We start from the raw sequence: 22695 nt of genomic DNA, 5'->3' as shown, positions 1-22695 counted from the left end.
CTTACAACTGTGGGGTGTCTATTGCTTGTATCAGTCACTGAATAATAAAAGTAGCAAATATAGGATCTTTTTTTTAAATAGAGCTCTTAAAAACTACATAGAAATCAGAGTTGCCACTCAAGGAGATGTTGGAATCACTGTGCATAGTTCTCTGAAAACAGCTCAGTGGTTGTTGGAAGGGCAAATATTTAGAAAAGCAGTTGAGAACAAAACAGAAAACATCACTATTCCATCCACTCACTGCATGTGAGTGTTTCCTGAAGTTCTGGTCACCCCACCTCAGAGAAGATTTAGTAGAACTGGAAAAGAGGGAGAGAAAAGCAGTAGGAAGATCAGAGGCATGAAAAGGCTTACGTAGAGGGAGATGGTAAGTGAACAACATCCCACAGCTCAGAAGAGAGGTGACTGAGGGTGGGATGGGGTGAAATCTATAACGTTATAAAATGCTATTGCAACAGTAGCCGAGGAAGGATTACACACTGTTTCTCACAGTACAGGAAGGGGTAACGTCATTTTATCCACATCAATTAAATAATAAATTAAAATACAAAACAAATTGAGCAGAAAGGTCTGAAAACAAGTTTCAACTGGTTACAGTTCTATAAAAGAAGGTCCTTGCTGTCACAGTGTCTCAGTTCACTTGTCTCTAAAAATTCCATGAACCTTACCGTACCTTTTTAGCATGTCAGCTCTTCAGGGACAGAAGTATGTTGTCTGTAGGGTTTAAGAAAATGGAGTCATAATTTTGCTATGGACTCTATATATTGCTTAGACTGAGCTAGAGATTTATTTAGTCAAAATAATCCAGCACAGGCTAAAATTGCCATGGAGTTAGTTTGCTAGACAACAGAATAATGATTCCATAAATGTACTAATTATATTAGCATATCTGTGCTCTCAGGCTTGGGTAAACACAGACACAAAGGGAGAGTCAGGGATAGGAGAGATTTGCAGGAGTTTGTTTTCACAGTGAATGTTGGATGGGACGAGGTTTTCCCTGAATGTGTTTTCTGGCTGTTGTTTTTATACAAACACTGTATACTGTGTTTACAGTTAATACTTGCTTCTAAGAGCATGCGCATGGATGGGGGGGAAGAGAAGTTTCTGTTGTGTGTCTGTTCTGTCTGTGTGTCCCATCATTAAGGTTGCTTATCAAATGAATATTCATGTTCAGGAAAGCATGAAGGTTGCAGAATGAGGACTTGGGTTGGGTAAAGTACAACCTGTCAGAACAGAAAAGATACTGTGGCTTGATATAATAGTGTTTACGACTTCTTGAAAGCTCTGATTTCCGTAAAAAGGAAAAGGGAAAGTAATTTGTTCTTCTTTCTTGCCCGAGAGGGCATCCTGCAGCCAGCCACATCGATTGCAAAGGTTCTATTAGTCTTCAACGGGACCAGAATTAATTGTTTTGTATTACCAGAGCTCCTCAAGGTCTCAAGCTAGGACCGGAGCTCCAATGTGGCAGCCTCTGTGCTATGGGCACCAGATCTGGCATAATTTCTGAGCTTGATCTAAACAGTGTTTCATACCAAAGCAACCATGACCCCAACAAGCTAGGCAATTCCATGGATATACATGAGTCAGTAGTGGTTAATTGTTAACTGTCCCTTCCCTCCCCTGGTATATAGCCAAAAAAGAACAAAACATGCTTTTCCATATATTTGTCTTCCGTAATTCCTACCTAGTGCACTTGTATATTAGAATGTTTGTGTTGTATTCAACCTGCAGTAATGGAGTCTGTCTAAGAACGCTTGGAAGACCAGTCAGGTGTTTTATGCATGCAGGTCCTTCGGTTCTCTTCTGTCCTAAATTTGTGTCAACTTCTTATGTTTATTATTTTGTTGTGTTGTAAAGTTTTCTCCCCAAAATTCATAAAGCTCTAGCAACTGCATATATCACAAAGGGAATATAAATTATCAATATTTTATTCTGTTTTTTAAAAAAAAAGTAGGCTTAGGCTGCAGTATGGTTTGGGTGTATGTTTTTTTTCCCCCAGACTATCCTGCGTGACGCACTTAAAAAAAAATATGTTGGCGTGTTAATATATGTAGAGCAGGCCAGGTGTAGTGTGCTATTGCAGAAGACTGTAGAAATGACCTGGAAACCAAGGTCTTTGGAATGAAATACCCACTAGCTTGGTATTGAAGGAAAAGGATGAAGACCACTCCCACTAAAACAAGACTGAAGGATACCAGAATTGAAGGGACTGAATATCAGTCGTTCAGCAGAGCCTGGGCGCAAGAACTGTCATCGTGCCCTTAGTGTACAAATTCACACTGCATCAGGTGTACTGGGAGAACTGTCATTTATGTCAACAAGTGGCAGCAGAGCCCTCAATGAAAGGACATTTTGTGAGGATATATGTACTTTATTATTTTCCTTTCGTATTGTGATACCTAGGCCCCTCTTGCAAAAGGGGAGGGGAAAAAAAAATTGATAGTCCCCTGATTTGTCAGACAAACCATATGGTCGAGGCTACAATTGAGCCATGGTTGATCACACTCCCCTCTAATCTGCAGCTGTTTTCTTTCTGATAGATAAATATGTGTTTAAATAATGCATCCTACTGAACTCTGTCAATTTTTTTTTAATGTTTCCTTTGACAACTGAATGTTTCCGTTATGCCCAATAAACATCTTGGAGACTGACCCGTTCCTGCTTTAAATGCACATTAAGACTGCATTTCCTTCGTTTCACCTTCCAAAGGAAACAGTGCAGCTGTTCATTATTTGCAGCACTTACTACAAGAGACTCATTTTCAGGAGATAATTTTTTCCCTTAGAACTTCATAAAAATGTTTTAGTTCCTGACCACAAAGACACAGTGAATAACTATTGCAGAGGAGTGCTGTGAGCTTTGATGTTAGAGCTGTTCTGCTTTAAAAGGGCACAGAATTCTGTCAATGGCACATTCTTTTCTTCCATGGTAATAGGAAGAGACTGGATTGCATTGTGTTGTATTGTGAGGTTTTGAAGCTGAACTTACTACTTACCTGTAGCACAAAAAGGAAAAGGGTAACCATGTCAACCATTGTCCAGCTGGCAACCAGTACTTTGCACTACTGTCATTCACCATACCTCGTCTTACTTTGGTAGCTTGTTTATAACAAGGAGAGGAGGGCGCTGAGGCTTTTCCTCGGAGCCATGAGTATTGTGTCGAGGCAGTGAATAGCTGGTTATAATCACTGTATGCGTTGGTCTTTCTGGTGGCTTTTGTGTTTTGATGCAAGTCCATGTACTTTATTCCAGGGTAAAGAACAGGAAGGGGAACAACATAATTACTGGGAAACTAATGGATACTTAAATAAGCTTCCCCTGTTTTTGTTTATATGAGTGGGAGAACACACAGGCCAAAGAAAAAGGCTGTATTTGTTATTTAAACTGAGGTGGCACCCAGAGGACTCAATTTTTCCCAAGGACCCCATTGTTTGCGTCCCTTCTGTTAAGTATTGTGATTATTAGTGAATTATAGCAGACGCTGTAAGCCTTACTGTGATCGCAGCCCCGCTCTGCTAGGCACTGTGTGTGGCTGTAGTTAAGGAGAGTTGATCACCAGAACACTTAGAGCGCCTTATAGGAGAGTCTTATTGATTTGATAAAGGATAAAACCAGTTGAATTTGATGGAGATGAAATAAAGGGCTGTATGTTGGGCTGCAGAAACAATATAATAGTTTCACTTTCCTGAATGGGAAGACCATCTCTAATTGATTTACATTGGGGCCAGGTTTTAAGATTCTGAGGCTTCTAAAGCCCCTTTTAGTGTGCCCCCCCAAAGTCTTTTGTCAATGTGGTCCTTATGATTGACTGTATTTGGGCCATATCACACAACAGAGCCATGTAACTAAGTATTAAACTAGCATCAGCCCTAGCCAAAAGTCCAGGAGAAAATTCATGGATTAGGGAAGTACGCAAATATTAAATACATGAAAGAATTATTCAGGAACTTTGTAACGCCTATGTCAATGCTGGGTGAGCAGCAAGGCTGGTTCTCCTGCTGCCAGGTCTGACAACTGGCACAGACAGCTGAGAAAACAGCCGGAGCTGCCAGGGGTCCAAGCTTATCTGGGGGGGGCGTCGTACCAGTCACACCATCATGAACCTTCCCTTCTCCGAAGGCAGGATGCACCAGACCAAGGAAGAGGCTGGAAGGAGTGTGCTTGCAGAAGTGAGGCACCAGGCAAGCAATGCCAGAATACAGTGAGAAACAATGACCAGAAAATCCATCTAAATATTTAATTAATGCAGAAAACCCATGGCTTGCTTTGTTTGAAGAATACAGCAATAAGCAAGCAGGGGTGCTTTAAGGTGCAAAAAATTATTATGGTTGTTTCTAGGTAAATCTGATACTAGTTGTTAAATTGGGAGACAACTCTCAGGTGGGGTTATCTTAGAGACCAAAGATCCAGAACCAGTTATCTGATGTTGGCCTAACAGCTTCAACTCTTGTCTCTGTTTCCTTGTCTTTTTGGTAGGAATAGCGATACCAGTCTTTATTAAACCCTTTGATGTAGGTATTTAACTCTCCAGATTGCCTTGGGGGAGTTCTTTGACCTCTATTTATTTATCTATAAAGTGAGGGTAATGATATCCGCTCATCTCAAAGCAGCAACACAAGACTTATCAGAATAATGATTGCAGAACCCTCAGATGAAAGGAGCAGCACAAGGGCAAACAACTGATGTTTGTTCTTGTTGCTACCATGATTTGACTTACGAATGTGGCAGGCTGAAAACACGCTCTGTATAAAATTTTGCAAAGACCTGATGGGTGAGCGCTGATGGGACTGCAGTACGCTTGCTGTGAATCATGACTTATTAGTATTATTATCTATGTTTTACTTTGTAGAAGATACAGATGTGCAAGTCTGAATTATTTCTGATGGCCAAACATAAACTATTCCACCAGTGTGAAGAGGATGGGTGATCATTTGGCTCCTGAAGCACCCAATTATCTCATGAACCCATTCCGTTAGTGATTGAAAAACACTATTATGTATAATGTTAAAGGATATGGAGAAATGGCCAGTGCTTTATGCTCTTTTTCACAGAGCTCAGGTCATTGAGATAAATTGCCATTCTTATATTCCACATTCATCCTCACACACCTGTTGCTGTCCCCCATTTGCTCCATCCTTGTTTTGGGGCAGATGGAAGATAAAGAGTGTATCTTTAAACAGTGTGCTCTGTATTTCAGGAAGCCTGTCCAGTCCCCCTGGTGAGAATGAAAACATTCTCAGCGATATTTTCATTTGCTTTGCTTTCCAGAGACCCCGTGGACAGTACACATTTGATCTGACCCCTTCTGCTTATTCGAGGTTTTCACGCTGCTCACTGAAGGCAGTGAAAACCCTCGATGTAGAGTGTGTTCTCAAGAGTGCGCTCTGTGCTCTCGAGAGAGAAGCCTTAGTGCAATAGAAATCCAATGTCTTTTCCACAATCTTTTGTCTGTTTCCTGCTGCAATTACTGTGGGATCATTTTTTTTCAGCCTTCCTCTTTCTGTCTCTTCACCAGAGAAGTGCACAGACTGTGGCCTGGAGTCACAATGTCACCTTTGTTCTCTTCTTAGTTTGGAGTGAAGAGACAGGAAAGGAGCAGAGGGGTCTGAACAACCCTCGGGGCGATGGCAGCTGCAGTGCACCACCGCCAGAGATGCATGCAAGACTCGGGTTTGCACAGGTTACCTGCAGCACCTAGCCAGTTTTTTGGGCCGCAACTCCAATTCAGAGGGGCTCTGGCAAAGAGCTGTTCTCCTTGTGTTCTGGGATGCAATGGGATCGCTGTGTGCTGCCTCTAGAAGGAGGCCCGGCATGACCTGCTTAAGCAACCATCTTTGCAAGTGCTCAGTTCTGCGAAGGCTTTGTTGATCTTGGATTAACTGCGCGAAGTAAAGAGGGCTCTTAAAAGTAGCAATAGGCAAACCCCTTGCATGGAGGTTTGTAGCAGCACCTTAAACTACGGCGTGGAAGTCAAAAACACCTTTAAACTGGGAAGTTTGAGTTCTCTTGTGCTGTCTTGGGACGCTAGAGAGCTGAATCGCTTCCCTGGCCCCCAAAGGATGTATTTACATTGGTGTTTTAGTTCAGATCAGGATCGTACTTTTGACATGTATCTCGAGATTGTCCTCCCTTAATGCGTTTCAGTTAACATCCCAGAGCAGTCATAGAGAACAGAGACTGAATCCTTTTGAGATGAAGCTAAACTGAATCTGCTCTGAGAGTTTATGGGACCAGACTGGAGCTAGTTTGATGTAAATCCTTTGATGTGTATGTTGCGAACATGGTGGTCAACACCAACTCTTGTGCTCTGCAGATTTGCTCACACTGGACTGTGTCGCTTACAAATACATACACAGTCACAGTGGCCACATGATGAGCAAAGTCATTTAGGGATAAAAGATCTGTATTCATGTATTTAGCTCGTGGAAAAATTTGTCCCTCAATCTGTGCATCAGTTTAGAGATCTTTTTCTTGTTTGCTGTTTTCCTTTCTCCCACCCTTCATCTGTCATGCCTGTTTGGAGTACAAGCTCTTCAGGGCAAGGACTCTTACTAAACGCATGAGCATTGGTTACCACAGTGCAGTTTCAGTTTTGGTCGAGGCTGCTAGGCACTGCAAATAAACAACAGATTTTGGATGATGAGAGGCTTACTTCTCTCTTTATATTTCTTCTCCCAATCTGTTTCACCCTTTTGTAGTTAGGGATCAGGTCGTGATATTGCCTGGATCTCACAGATGAACCAGATGGGGTATTTGTTGTAGGTGGCTGCAACTGGTATGGAGCTGTCAAAGGGAAAGATCCCGTGCAGGAGGTTGTTAATGGATACACCCCATGTTCCTCCACGCCAGTAATGCACCAAAGTAATACTGCACTCCGAAAAAGTTGAATTACTTACCTCTTTGCTGATCCCTTCTGACACACTGGGGTTACCTTTCCCAAACAGGGTAAGTTTAAAAAATATCAGAGTAGCTGGAGACCATTTGGCTCATGCTTGGCTGGTTGAGAGATTGTTCAAGCATGCTGTCTCTTGTTGATGTGAGCTGCAGGTATTTCTAACAGCAGCTCCTTTGGTTTTCAAAATCTAGCTCACAGTGCAGATTTTCTTTTCCAACAGGATTCTTTGAACGTGGTTCTTTCCATTTACACTCCATTGCTGCTGCTATGCTCAAGCACAGAAACGGTCCAAGTGGGCAACAACTATTTTTGCTTATTAATTAATTGCGTCAGAATAGGTACGAGACCGCTTTGTTTGGCTTTCCTGAAATGCCAGAGTCTGTACAGTGCAACTAGCTAGCAGGCACCAAAGTCCATGTACTCTACAGCCCTCTCCTGGCTAGATTCAATAGTGCTCAACTGTATAGGCAAGGAGCTTTATTTCTGTTTGTCTGAATGTGTCTGAACACTTTTTGTTTTTCAGAGCTCGTCTCAGGCTTCCGGTCAGATTTACACATCACGATCTGTTTGCCAGTAATTACAGCTTTGGCTCTTGCCAGCTGACAGCTGTTTCAAAGGGGAGAGTGGTGATCTTGACACAGAGCAGTCCCAAAGCTGTTCCATCCTGAACCTATGTCTGGAGCGGCTCTCTCTTAGTACTTAGAAATGGGACAAAATTAAGACGACTTGCTGCTTTCCATCTCCACAGAGAAAAGACAGCTTGGAGCATCTGTCCTTTCCTCTACCACCTCTTAACCGTCTTGACCATGTAGTTTCCGTGCCAATTCTCAGTGGGTTGACCACTAAACCTTAGTTTCTGGTGTTTCAGTGTTTTTTCTGCGTAGCTGCTGTACTCTCTTCTCATTTTATACAGTGGCTGTTTTGAGGATTTAGCATGTGGTTTGTTTGGGGTTTTTTTTTGAATGTCATCCAGACATTCCTTTCTGCTTTAAAAGTGTCACTAAACTACTGTTGCTCAATAATTATTTCCATTGTTTTTGCTTTCATGGAGTAATTGAATTGATCCGCTTGGTTTTGTAGCAGCAAAGATTGCTAAGCCAAGAATATTTTCTAACCCATCTTTCTTCCAGTTTTCTCAGGGATTCTGAGTATGTCTTTACTGATGGTTTCCCTGCATATTATAAAACTTGCCCAGAGGAATGAAGAAGTCATTTGTTTTCTGTAGAGTATTAAAAAATAATGCTATCATTGTGAAATGTCCTTGCTTGCAATGCTGGACAGTCTTGCATTAATTTTCTGCTTGCTTGATCTCTGATATACAAAGATTCTATAGAACGTGACTGAAGCATGAACCCATGTTTGTTATTAATTTTCTAATACTGTGTACTGTGCCTTTTCTGTTCTTCCTGTTTGCCATTTCAGGAGTCTGTTCAGAGAAGCAGTAACACTGCTGCTGTTGCATCCCTCCTTTGCAAGGCACATGCTCATAGATGAGCAATGGCAGAATATGCCTGCCGTGTCACAGTAGAGAGAGGCTTTAGGAATATAGTGAGATGTTGTAGCAATTCATATCCAAGGGTCTCAAAGCTTTTTATGAGCTTTAATTAATGTCCTCATATTACTCTGTAGTGTCTTGTTTTGACACAGGTGGGGAGGGGGGTGAACTACGTAGCTATACCTACTAGTAATATATTTATAGCTAGGCAGACTGGTAGCCTCCGAGGTTCAGGTAGATAGATTTTCCTTGGAGCTGATGGGCTGAACAGCATCACCCCTTAGCACGCTATTTAAGGAATTGAACTTGCTCTCCCATCAGTTTGTGTGTTCGGTGGGTTTTGCAGAGGAGCTGGGAAAATAGCTGAGTGTTCATTCCCCATCACTTCTAAGCCAGGCTGTCTCCCAGGGTCAGGGCACGCTCCAGCCACTCCACCCTCTGCTGACTGAAAGCCGCTGCCTTCGAGGAGCCCTGCGCCAGGTCCTCCGGCCTTTGCACCAGGCAGCGTGTCACCCACAACTAGGCACCCTCCTGCCAATTCTTCATCCTCGTCCCTAAATTATTTTCTTTCCCTCAACCTAAAATAGCCATTTCCTTCTAGCTCTGCCCTACTCTACCTTAACTTATGGTGCTGCAAGATGCAGAGACTGTTCCTTAACTTTTCAGCGAAGATGGTGATTATATAAATCCTCACCCCAATATGAGTCATATATCAGTACCTTTTGGAAACTGGGGGATTGCAGTTTCCTCTCGGCGTAGGCGCACTGCTCCCATCAGTGCTAATGGAAGTGACATACACGCATCAGGAGGAGAAGCTGTCCCTTCTGCTACTGGATTAATGTTCTTGCCAGTATGTTTGTGCCACCGTGCACACTGATTCCTCGGCTAGGAGACAGCGGAGGCAATTAAAATCTTGTGATTTCTCACGAATAGAATCCTGCTGAGCCATTCAGTATAATAGGAGCTCCCTCCCGTGTCCGAGAAGGTCTGTAGTGCCAGCGGTTTCTTTCTTCTCTCCCACTGGAGTGAATTTATCTCACTGTTTTTTCAGGAGAAATGAATAATTCCTTGAACATGTGCTTAGTGTACAGTCGTGATGCTTTGTTTGCTTCTCTTCTTTTAGTTTAAAACGTTCCTGATCAACAGCTCTGGATGTTGATGGTCTGATGTAGACCATCTGATCCCCAGATCAGGTGAAAGAACAGTAGCATGAGCATCTTTTTTCTTTATTTTTTCTGCTAGTTATTCTTTTCTTTGGCACCCATTTTCTGTAAAGAAGGACCCCTTCGAATGGTCTTGAGATGACTGAAAAATAAAACAAATGGTCTGTTCCCTGAGGTCAATGCCATAACGTTGAGCATTGAATTTTAAATGATGACAGAGGAGGAGGACTCTGTCTTGTTATAGCTTGTTGGAGATGCAGGGGCTGGATACTATCTGTGTATTTAATATTTCCATATTAAATGGAATTAGTGCAATAAATGTGGCTCTAAGCATTTTTTTTTAATCAAAAATGGATTGAGACAGTCATCTGACTCTAGCCAAAACCTTTTGGGTATAGTAAAACTAGGTAATATAGAAGGAAAAACTTACATTTCTTTTATCAGTCTGATAAGGCACCCAGTATCCCTTTTCTTCTAGCACTGGTGTCGGTTTTAATCATAAGCCATCATGTTGCCTGTTTATAACTTACTTATGTCTTAAAGGCAAAATACTGTGCAATTTGAGTCACGTTTCTCCAGCTATAGGAAGTACATTTTTGGTCTCTTGATGTACAGAATCCATGTACAACTTTAAATAGTACTTAAAAATCTTTAAAGAAGCCATCAATTTCTGGATCGCTCTTTTGCATACTATAAATTCTGGGCAGATCTAATGAAAAGGCAGTATTTTAATATGAGACAAAGACTTAGTTCACTCATTCTCCAATGCCTTCATTTGTCACTGTGGCAGCAACATTATCAGATGTTCATATTAAATACTGTACTTATTTATTGCGAGTAATGGATGGAGCAGGTTGCCATCTTTATGATCACTGCATGGAAAAACAACTCCTCTTTTTCCCTTATTGTCATAATTCTTTTTCGACAGACACAGTGTGCTCCGTTTCCCAAATGCTGCACTGGACCTAGAGCCTGTGAGGATGCTCCAGGCTCTTAAATAGATTGGGAGGTCCAGCTCCATAGCATTTCAGGCCTGAAATGCCAGCAATTTAGAAAGCTAACTGCAGCTGGGAGTGTTGGAGGTCAGGAGAATGCTCTGTGGAAGTTATTACCGGATTGTTGACCTGTGCGCTACTCTTTCTTCTTGATCCCTTGGAGACTAGGCTCCAAAGCTAGATGGACCTTTGACTTGTCCGGATAGGTTAAGTACAAATGATCTATACTTTGCAGCTCTTAATGCAATGCATAGGGAGCAGAAATTCCTGGTGAGAATATAGCTTTTTGAAGTGTCTAAATGAAAGCTGAGTTGCCTTAAAAGAGACTACATTTTTGAAGGTATGTGTATTTAGGCACCCAACGATATAGAGAGGCACCCAAAGGGATTCTTTTGCATCTAGATAGGTAACTACTACAATGTACTGCATGGCTTTTGAAAATATAATCTTCGGTCCCTAAGCAATGTAAAAGCTTTTTTTTGAATCACCAGGCTTCTACTCCTATTGAATTCTATAGGAAATTATCCTAATGGCACTGAAAGCAATATTAATGGCTTTCCAATTAGAATATCTAGATAGTTTGTTTATTTTATTGGCCCTCCACAGCGGAAAATCGAAGGTTACTGTGAATCTCACTTTAAGTTTTTCATCAGTGGGCCTTTTTGTCAGGAACCAGATACTCCATAAAAAACAGATAAAGCAATTTAAAAGAAATATTTTGCCCAAGGAACAATAACAAGGCTTAGAAGACGTTCTTCTTTCTGGGAGTTTCCTTTAGGGAAACCTTTTCATTTACTGATTGAAAGATCAAATCAGCCCGTAGAGGGAGCAGTGGGGTGTGCGTGATTTTTCTCCTGATCTCTAGAAAAGCACACTTAGTTAAACAGTTGGAGAGGTTCGGTTTTAAAGGGAAAGGCGTTTGTGTGATTGGATAGAAGGATTAGGAAGTTATCTGTAGGGGAGGAAAGGAAAGCTTAAAATCCAGTTCACAGTGTCAGTGAAACTGACAGGGTGATGTTATACAGGGGTTTAAAACATGAAATACACTCTGCAGGGATGACTGAATAAACCATAAAATTCTGTCTTTATAGTATATCCTGTGTCACTTATAGAGGTTTTAAAAAGTTGGTGAATATTTTAGTGCCACATAAGAAATTAATAGATATATTTTAATTAACTTCATTTTATATGAAATCCATCAATTTTGTAGAGAATTATATAGTCCCATATATCCATAAGTTGCTTATTAGCATGACATATAATTTATTAGGTTAATATGCTTATAATCCTATTTAATACAATGATGTTTGTTTAATTCCTGTAGTTATTTATTATGTCTATTAATTCTCAATTAACTTTTTATGAACTATAAATAGACCTTTAATAGGACATGCAAAAGTAACTGATGGCTGCACTATCTTCTGCCCTGTGTCTCCCGTCTATTGTTTCTCTATGTTTTTCATATGAAGACCTATTTTCTGACAGTCTATGCCAATTTTGGGATCCCATTTTCCCAGCCAGAAATACAAGAATTGGGTGAGATCAATGACCCACCTGTCAGTCATTTGTAGTATTTAGGCTCCAAATTTCCACTGATACCAACTTTTTTTTTACTAGGAAATGGTCTGAGACCTGCCAACCACAACTTTTTATCTCCAGGTTCATTTTTGGTAAAGGCTTCCATTCCATATGTTGAAGAAGCCATCCTGTACCCTCCTCCAACCCCTATGTCCATCAAAGGCTTGGTTCTAAAGACCTTGATTTAATCCTCAGATCTGGTCAGGAGAGCAGTCTTTGTCCTGGCTGCTCACTGCTTGTTTTGACTAGGAAACTGCAGTCTGCTAAACGCGCTGTCCGGTTTGGTCCAAAGCACATTCAGCAGCTGTAGTTCAGTGACTGGCAGGACTCCGCATTAGCCGCAATTCCCGCTGGACTGACAGGATCCAAGTGGACCGATGAGACCTCTAATCCTCTTCCCATTATGTGCTTCCTGACAGATGTGTGACTCAATTGGCAGAGGGCTAAATGGATGTAGGATGCTCGTAAGATCAGTTTGTAGGACTATTATGGTGGACATGAGTATAAGACAAGGAAAAACAGACTGCAGAGAAGTGAATCAAAGGAGATACTGTGCTTTATTTAAAAGAAGATCTTACTTGGTACAGCACCTTGACTTAAGAACATATATGCCAGTTTGTATGAGTGTGTGCAAGGGATGAGGAGCTGACAATGTTACCCGTCCCCATTCTCACCCTCTGTGGATGTTTAGCATTATGTCCTCCATTTCTTGGGGAAAACGGATAGGTACAGAGTTGGTGGTTCTTGTCGCTGTGCTAATGATTTCAGGGCAGTGGGCTCAGTACCACGTAGTATGGGACCTTTAGCTACAGACCGAGTCTTCCTTCTTGTCTGTCTCACCTCCCAGTGGGAGCTGCATAGACCATTAATCTGATTTGGTGGGAAATAGATAGAGGAGGCAAAGGAAAAGGTTTCTGTCTGGAGTGGGAAGGAAATTGAACATGAAATTGCAGGAAATTGATTGTGGGAATTGCACCTACAGTTGAAGCTACCGAAAGACTCTCGCTCAATGCTTCGTACCTAATGTAGGCATACCAACCTCAGGCAAAGTTCCCAGTGGGATCTGTAACTCTTAGAAAACCTGGGCTAATTAAAGATTTTGAAGACGTTCAGATAAAGATCAAGTTGACAGTTTTTCTGAAATGCTCAGATGCCACACAGACAACCTCGGTAAAAACAGTACTCATAAAAACCTGATACCACCTCATAACAGAGTACTCAGACTTCTCAGTTCTGAATTTTTTTAATAAATGAGATTTTTATTTTTTTGTCAATGTGAGAATTACCCTAGGAAACGTGAATTTCAGAACAAAAGGCCTATTTTAAAAAACAGCCAGGCACTTCTGTGTTTGTTCCAGTTGGAAACAGAAGAAAACACGTACCCATTCATATTTGGGAACTAACTTCAGTGTCTGCATTTGTCCCTCTTAATGGGTTTAATAGGAAGTGTATGATCGTGCATTTTCCTGAACAGGAAAGTTTTCCTGAGCTGACTCCAAAGGGATGTGCCAGGGTTGTTAACTGTGATTTTTCAGCAGCGTGAAATCCACTGAAATTGTTTATACCAGCTATATCTACCTAATGTGCTTAATCAATCTATCTCTAAGGTGAAGCTGTGTGCTTCACTAATCGTAAAGCTATGAGAGTATATCTTGCTTATTTTTACTCTAAATTATGATAGGGTTTAAAATGAACTCTGAATTTGATTTATCAACAGCTCTGATGCTAATTCAGCAATGAAGTCATGGTGTTCTGAGACTAGATATTAGCACTAATGAGAAAACATATCTTCCATATTTTGTAACTCTGAGTTTCCACTACATATGGACAACTTCTAAAGTTGCATGTAATTTAATCATGTAATCATTAACTAGGCGAGCATTTACACATAAATCAGTTTACCTGGATTATAGAGTACCAGCAAATGTGAAACCAGACAATGTTCAACTGCTCGAGAATGTTCATGATTCATTTTTGGGTTTTGGAAGGAAAACGTGTCTACTGCAAGACAGTGGTGGTTGTCCTATCACATTTTCCATCAGGATGAATGGAGCATGTCTTTGGTTTTAAAAACAGATTGTTCTTTCTCTTTGAAAACAAGCAACAGAATTGAAGACATACAAACTGCAGTGTCTAAACAGTGAAAGTATAAGGCCAAGGTACCCAGACTGAGACAGCTGAAACAGTCTGTTTCTCAGAAAGTACATCATTTCTATTGCCAGGCTCCAGGTTTTAGGTTCTTGCCAAAGCAGTTACTTGTCTGAGGATCCTGTGACAGTTCGTGCCCTCACACCATTCTGCTTTTGGGGAAAAAAATGAACTCCCTCCCACCACGGACTTGCCCCTAGAAACTGTGCTGGGATTGTCATTCCTTCCTTATATTGCGTTTCTATCCTCTTGTTGATAACTCTGGTACTGTGAGTCACTTAAAGATGAATGGCCATGGATGCCTCTCAAGAAGGAATTTCCTTCTCTGTGGGATAATGAATGGTGGGAGATCTTTCTTCAAAATTGAACATAAAGAAAAAGCTCGTAATATTTCCAACTTGAAATAGATCTGTTCTGAAAACCTGTGTTTCCAAAATTTGATTTAACAGTTTACCAGGAAATTATTTCAACCTGGGACTGGTAGTGATTAGAACTTGCTGAACTGCAGGTGATTCTGAGTGAGATAGAGTTAATCTCTGTCTGATCCTCAACTAGTCTTCGCTGCAGTAAGTCTGTTGCTGTGAGCACAGAAGAAGATACTTAAGCAGGAGTCACAGTCAGTGTGAAGAACTCGTTATTCTGTTAAACTCTTTTGGCATTACTTGGTAGAGAGGTGTCATGCCTTAGAGTTCGTATCGGGGCTGAATTTCAGGTTGTCTGAAGCGTCCTGTTATGAGGTAGTGCAAGCAATAAAGAGTGTATGAGGGTGTTTAACATACTACAAGAGGTGGTAGAGAGAGAAAAGTATTTTAGAAATAAGGTCACTTGATACTCACTTAGGCCCCAATCCAATGTTCTTTAAAGCTCACCAGGTTCAGTGGCTGTGTGGTAAGGTTTCATCTTTACAGATACACTTTTCAAGTTCCAGAATAAGGATTTTTATTGATGTTTTGGTAAAAATCTAGGTTTTAATGGCTGCACCCATGAGAAGCAGAAGTCCGAGCTGAATTCTTCTAATTTAATTTTTTTAATAGAACTTTCTTGTGTAATAGTAATCAGAAATGTATAGAATAAGTTAGCTAATCTACCTCCCAATATTTCTGACATAAGTGAGTAAACCTGCTGATAAAATTCAGTGCAGTGCAAAACGCCTGAATTGGAATGCGGATACATGTATTTGCATGTTGGAATGACTAAGGCTTTAACTGAACATCATTGTCAAATGTCAAAGGAAAACTGGACAGGGAATGTTGAGAAATCTGTTTTTAATGCAGACCGGAATTTCACTGAATTTCAGGTAAACTCACATTAGTCCAGCTTGTTTTGAAGGGAGTTGTTATGCTGCAGCAATGCTGTTGAGCTGTTAACATCTCCAATGTCAATTTGACTGCTGAAGGGAAGATTTGCATTCCTAAATTTCCACTGCTAAATCTTTTATCTTCCTCCTGTAGCTGGGGATTTATGTAAATTTTGCTTGAAATAGAACCTTTGTTTAAGTGTGTGGCTGCTAAGATGCAATGTTTATTACATTTAGAGAGAAGATCTACAGAGGTGTGGACTTCAGAAGTCAATACTAGCTAACGAATCCAGCCCATTAGCCCAAAACCCGCACTGAACACTTAGAGTGCTTATAAGGCAGTAAGCTCATTGCATAATGGAGTCAAGGCTTTCTTCAGAGCACGGATTCATTCGTTGACTTAATTAACTATCTGCAACGCTGGATAGGCAGTATGTTCCCTTATAATAAGGCATTAGAGCAGAAGACAATCCTGCTTGGTGCCATACATGGCTAAAACCAAAATGTCCATCACGTGTACATCAGTGACTTTGGAGTACCTTCTCCTCTTGATTTATGTTCTTCCTACTGCAAAAAGCTTGAATCTTTCAAGTAAGTATTAGTCAGTGCCGTTTTTAGAAATTAAAATAGAAATGATTCAGAAGATGCTGTGGACAGACACATGCCTCATCTCCTGTTAAACATCCTGGCATTTGTGTCCCATCCCTGAGCTCCACTGGCTGCACTGGACTGCGCTGTCATGGAGCATAACTGTGAGTGAGCACACGAAGCCAAGAACTGAATCAGATGTTATGACAGATTATATGAAAGAAAGAGTTTTGTTTTGTATCTGTTGTGTTTCCATGTGAGCAACTCTTTATCTTCATTTACAATTGGAACTTCTTCCAAAACTAAATTGGAAGAATTTTGTAGCACAAAAGGCTGTGGTTAGTGGCAGCCGAGTGGAGGAGACAGCGAAGGACACCCTGCTAGAGGATCCCAGTTCTGTTCTTGGCTCTGCCTTTGATTTGCTGGCAGGTAAATGCTGAGCCTTCCTCCCACTTTCTAGCCGGTGAAAAATGTGTCTTCCGTGGAAGAGGCCTTGAGATAGAGATGACAGAATCCCAGAGTCTGTATTTATTTGCGGAGGTATTTAGTGACCTGTTTGGATTTTTTTCACTCTAGTCATCTGCTTTATTGTCTCTAGGAGGCTACAGCAGCTGAAAGGCCCCAGCTTAGGTTAGATTTGTGTTGTTCTAGTCCCTGCACAAACAGCCCTTGCCTCAAAGAGCTCTAGACTCCAAGGGCAAGCAGGGGCAGGACTTAATCTTCTCATTTTCCAGCTCATAAAATGACTTGTCCAAGGTCACATCTCTCAGTGTCTCAGGCATTAGTTCCATAGCAATAATGAAACAAAAAAGAAGTTACTTCAGAACCTGGAGCAAAAATACTTATAAAATTAATTTTCAACAACTTAGATGTTCTTAAATACGTTTTGTTGATCTCTGAATCAGAAAAAATATAATAGTATCAGCTTTATTTAGAGTGAACAATGTCATCAGTACTTTCCATCTTTTTTACTTGCATCAAACTGAGCAGTGGTACAATTGCCCACATTTGCAGTAGTTTCTACAGTCAAGGCTGTGTCCTGAAAAAGCTTTTGTGGGCTTGGATTTCACTGTAAATGAAGACTGATCCCTCATGTCTTTCTGAAAATGCAACATTATGTTTCAGGGAAGGAAAGGACACCCCATTTTGTGGGGACAGTCCCCTGGAGGCTTTCACTTTGATCAGGAAGGTTCTTTTTGGAATTGTTCGTATGATTGTTACCTCGATTCTAGAGGTGCCACAAGAACTAACTTGGGAGGGGGGAGACTTGGTATTTCTTCATGCAGTCTTTACTGGAGGTACCTTACAGTCATTTGACATGATTTTTTTTTTTTTAATTGCCTTAATGGGACCTAGCACCCAAAAGAGGGAGAGGAAGAGTAGTACAAGGGCCAGGCCTGAGAACAGGGAGGTGCAAATCCATTGCTGGGCTTCATTGTCCTAGAAATGCTTTTTACAAATTAACCTGCAACTCCTTAATCTCATGGGTTGCCTGATACACCTATTTTATTTTATTTTTTACTCTGACAAAGAATATCCACCTTTCCTCCAGACACATGGCACAGTGACCCTTATTAATATGATTTCAGAAACACGCAAACCTGACTTTTAAGTGAAAACAAGCGAGAGATTCTATAAAACTACTTGAGAAATAGTTGAAGAGGAAAGGTGTTTGTCCACCGTTTAGGGATGTTGTTGAGATCCTGATCCTTTTGACTTCTGTTTGGAGAGGGGGAGAAAACAAGCAAACAACGCTGCACACAGGACTCAGGTGGTTAATGTACTGTGTATTATTGCTGTAAAGCCGGGACCTCAATCTCTCAACTCTCCAGAACACAAACAGTCCTTGGCTTTTATAGAATCATAAAGAGCTGCCTTAAAGGCTAAGGACAAATTCAAGCCCTGATACGAATTGGCATAGATATTACTGTATCCAAAGGGAGTTATAGTTTCTTGCACTGTGGCTGAATTTGATCCACAAGTGAACACAGTTGTCCTATCAAATTATACCGAGCAGCTTGTCTTCTGCATTCTTGCCATTCAACTGCCACGTAAAATGACGTTTTCAGCTGAATTCCAACTAGTGGAAGAGTTTTGGAATCTCTCCAGCGTTCTCAGCAGAGAAGCAGAGGGAGAAATGTAACTGCTGAAGAGATCCAAATGCAAGAGGGACTCTAACCCTGCAAAACTTAGAATTAGTCTTAACGCCTTTGCTTTTTTCATACCTTTTTGAATGAAGTGCGCCATGCAATGGAAATTTATGATAAATTAGCTCTGTAGTCCTCACTTAAAGTTCGGCATGGAAAATAAAAAGGCATTTGTTACAAGATTGAATTATGTGTAGGATATCTCCAGCTATAATGAGCTCAGGTTTTCTAGCAGTGTTAGAATAAACTCTTGCCTTTATCTCCTGCAGTGTGTCTTTTTTTCCCCTAAGAGCATATTTCTTTCTACTTGATCAGCTCATCTCTTGCAGGTGATAAAATTATCTGCAAAGATTTGTATCTGATGTTGTGCCATAAATCATATTTAGCTGTAGGATTAACATTTGCAAGCACAGAACATTTATGGAAAAAAACGAAGGTGGGGGGCTGGCAGTTTCTGAGTATTTACGTAAAGAAGAGAGATGGGATTCGGGGTAGATCTTGCAGACTTTTCCAATATATGGCCATTTTTACAAGGTGTGGATCTGCTCAGCTAAGCGAGCATCAGTTGAGGCTCTTTGATAGTGTTTCTCTTGGTGAGGTTGCAAGATAAAGAAACCAGGAAATCGTGACCTTGGGCAAGCGGCTTTGTCATAGAAGAACTAAACACGTGTTCCAGCTGTGCTGAAAGCTACACATGCTGGCAGCCGGGTTTTCCAGTCCTTTGACATGCTCAGGCTGGTCTGAGTTTTGTAGAAATGCTCAGCTCCTTTCGAGGCGCTGGAAGAAGGGCCAGTTTTTAAAAGGTTTGTATTACCAGCAGCTTCCAGTTTACCTTTCATAGCTGGATTGTCCAAAAGAGGTCAGAATTCAGCATGCAAGACCACTTTGAAAATCTGCCCACGAACATAGTTGCCGAAACGGAGAGTAGCCCCCTCTAACCTGCCTTCAGCACACTGCAAAAGCTGTGCACAGACCACTGTCTGTGGTGACATAGGCTTTCAGCAGATACTACGTCCATCCACAAGTGGGGACCCACTGACTAACACGAATTTAAGCAATCCCGCTCAAGAGGGATCTGCACGTGCTACAGACAACCTAGAAGCCTCAAAGGTTTATCTTGCTGCAAGAACGTGCGATGAATGCGGATGTGCTGAGCACCCAGTGGGTTTGAGGCTGCATTGCGATAGATGCTGTACAAATTCATGACTAAGCACTTTACTTACATGTTTCTCTTTTTCGATCTCTTTCTCTGGTGCAGGTTCCTCACCACATGAAGACGTTACCCTATTACAGTTATGACCAACCAGTGATCGGATACTGCCAAGCTCATAAGCCTCTCCATGTAAATAAGGGGTACGATACCATGTCCCGGGAGCAGGCTGAGACAACCAACCTGGAACTCAGTCGAGACCACAGCTTCATAGCTACGATCGCGCGTTCGGCTGCTCCAGCCATTTACATTGAGAGAATACCAAACTAACGATGGAGACAACTTCTTCAGGGGCGGAGTGGGGAGTTCTTTTGAGGGACCTTTCATCTCAGAAGAGACCAGGGCAAGAAACTAAAATCTACCATTCCAGTTACAAATGTTCCAACACAGACAAAGGGAAGGGGATAAAGCAAACTCTGCAGACTGTGGAAATGCTATCTTGCAGTACACACTGAGAACTTCAGGATTTTCTTTGCTTTAAACTTTCAAACAAATTCCTCAATGTAAATATTAAAGAGAGATTGTCAAGTTCTTATTAAAAAAAAAAATAGATTTCACTCTAGCTACATAAAGGGATGGATTAAGAGTTTTGTTTGTATATTTGATTTTTCTACATTGCACGGTTCCAGGGAAGGAGAACCACAGGTAAAAATAAAGGGGGTGGGGAGGGCAAGGGTTTGGGTGGGGTGGGTCAGCCATGTTTCCTTATTAGGTGTTTATTACTCTTCAAAGATTTGTTTAATATTTTTGTTCTTTTTAAACAAACAAAAGATAGATATATATTTTCTTTTTTCTTTTGGGGGTTTGTTTTTTGGTTTTGGTTTTTTTAGTGGTCAAGCGCTAGTATTTCAAACTTCAGACATGGGCATTAAAGCTTATGTTGAACCAAAAGGACATTGGCAATTGATGCAGCAGAAACAAAGAAACTTGGGTGCATGTACATTTAAGACACAGGCTGTACACTATGGAGGGTGCTTTTGATTTTTACGATCTTCATTGTGCTTCATTGTTGAAACTATAATTACTTTTCGGGCTCTAAAAAAGGGGAAAACATGCAACGGAGTAACGACTCTCATATTTACAGTCCAGCGGTGCTTGTTAAGCAAAATTAACGGACGTTTGGGAACCAAAATGGAAGTGATGTGCTTGAAATGGATCAGAAGGAAAATCTTTTAAAGCAAGAGTATTTGGTGAAACTCACCGGCTGACACAATTTCTAAAACACAGGAGAATGTGTAACATTGTTTTTTTGTTTTTTTTAATTAATTATTATGATCAGTTAGTTTTTGTGTAGTTTTTATCAATAAAATGACAACAAAAAAAGTGGTGGAAAAAATAAACATATTATTTTGTGGTTGGGACACCACAGCCAAGCTACTGTTTGAATGATTTCTCTGGATGTGTGACACGGTGACTCAGTGGACTAAGGGAACAACGCTTTGTCCTGTTTCACCTCTATCTCGCCTCTTAGAAGGAGCTCAAGGAATTGTTTTGAGGTTTAAAAAACCTGAGTCTGAAGGAGCTCAATTTATTTGGCTTGTCTAAGGAAAAGGTTAAGAGGTGGTTTTATCAGAACACCTATATGGGCCTGGGGGAGGGGAAGAGGGAGAAGTAGCCTTCTTTTTTTACTAAAGGTTTCCTTTTTGTTTCTTCTATCAGAAGGCAGGCTTTTCAGATGCAAACCCTGAGCTGAAGTTAAACCAATTCAGATTAGAACATAAGGTGTAAGTTTTTAACTGGAGGGTGAATAATACAGCAGTGGGGTTTAGGACATAATGAATTTCATGATTGTTTCAAGTATTTATATTGGGTGTTTTTATGAGAAATACACTTGGCCACAAGGGTAAGGGCTTAATGAATTTCTGGAAGTGCTGAGTCTTGTATCACATATACGATATTACATTGTCTTCTGTGTTTCTTGCCTGAAAAACTTACATATTTTTCTCTGAAAGGAAAGGAGGAATATGTATGGATGTACACATTCTGTGTGCTAGGCAGCTTGCAGGGAAACATGGACGTACAAAGTCAACTTGATGCATCGAAGGTAACGTATTTAGAATTAAGTGTTAGACGGGAAATGAAAAGAAAATGGAGTGAAAGGCTAGGTGATGAGTTTACAGCCAGCTCTATTAGACATCTTGATATCTGTCAGCTTTAGCAGTGCTACGGACGGAGGGAGAAAGCTGCCTGAAACACCAGTTGCCTTCAAATTGAGTTTAAAACATTGACCCACAGCCTATTGAGCTGCAAATGGAAGAACTTCCATTGATTCCTGTGGGCTCCGGATCAGCAGTAGAATACATTTCATAAGCATCAAAAGTGTAATGGCATTTCCATGCTCCTAAAACATGAGGATGGTAATGTTTTTATTATAAGGTTCATTAAAGACAGTTGTATAATGCTGGTTCAGTTTTTAAGAGGGCAGTATGTATCTGCCAGCCTGATACTAGCAAAACCAGAGAAGGAAATGTCAAGCAGGATTACTTACTGTCTTTTTATGTTTTTTCCTTAAACCCCCAGCTGCTGGGGTCATGTGAATATTGGAGAATAGCTGTTTATTTTTTAATTCCATTTATAATCTTCATCAATGCAACTTCCCCCCATGCTCTGGGAAAAGGAACTTTGTAACTACTGAAAGGGAAGATAAAATTAAACAAACTCCCTTTTTTCATTTCCTGATTTCAAAATAACTTAATTTTAGCATTGGTTTGGGGGATGTTTGGAACTGGCATTAGACTCAGATTACAGATTTTCTTTGCAATTACTGGGAATTGTGCCGCCCAAGGAGAACAAAATATACTACTGTATGCGCAGTCTCCTGAATGAATTCATGCTTTTCTGCCCGAAATGTTGCTGCATTTCTGCTGTTTATACATTGGTGTCGGTTTGCGCAAGAACCCTGTAACTTTTCTTTGTGTTCTTGACAATTAAGGAGGTAATGTTCCAAGAATGTTTTGAAGACATGAAGTTATACCTTACTTAAGTGCTAAAGGTTATGAAGAGCTAAATATTTATGTCATGGATTGCTTTAGATCAAAGCAGAAGTCATTGCAGCATGTACTGAGCTACCTGAACTAGTGTTGGTTGTGATCAAACTAAAAGGGCTCTATACAAGCCTGTCTGGGACTCCAGATGTAACAGAAATTGAAACTTAAACTACTATGGCTGCAATTAAAGCCA

General features: G+C 40.8%; 1 protein-coding gene across 1 annotated transcript in view; it reads left to right on the top strand.

Moving 5' to 3' along the window:
* The window catches only part of LRRTM4 (leucine rich repeat transmembrane neuronal 4), a 223585-nt gene extending 202699 nt beyond the window's left edge, over positions 1–20886 (top strand). The window contains exon 4 of the mRNA XM_075174702.1: positions 19564–20886. Within this exon, the coding sequence (XP_075030803.1) occupies positions 19564–19785 (222 nt within the window). The 3' untranslated portion in view covers positions 19786–20886. The remainder of the gene's footprint in view (positions 1–19563) is intronic.
* Positions 20887–22695: the final 1809 nt, after the last annotated feature.

The sequence above is a fragment of the Calonectris borealis genome, chromosome 27 (assembly GCF_964195595.1).
Source record: "Calonectris borealis chromosome 27, bCalBor7.hap1.2, whole genome shotgun sequence".
Taxonomy (NCBI): Eukaryota; Metazoa; Chordata; class Aves; order Procellariiformes; family Procellariidae; genus Calonectris; species Calonectris borealis.
The sequence above is the reverse complement of the archived record's forward strand: the minus strand, read 5'-3'. Positions and strand labels throughout refer to the sequence as shown.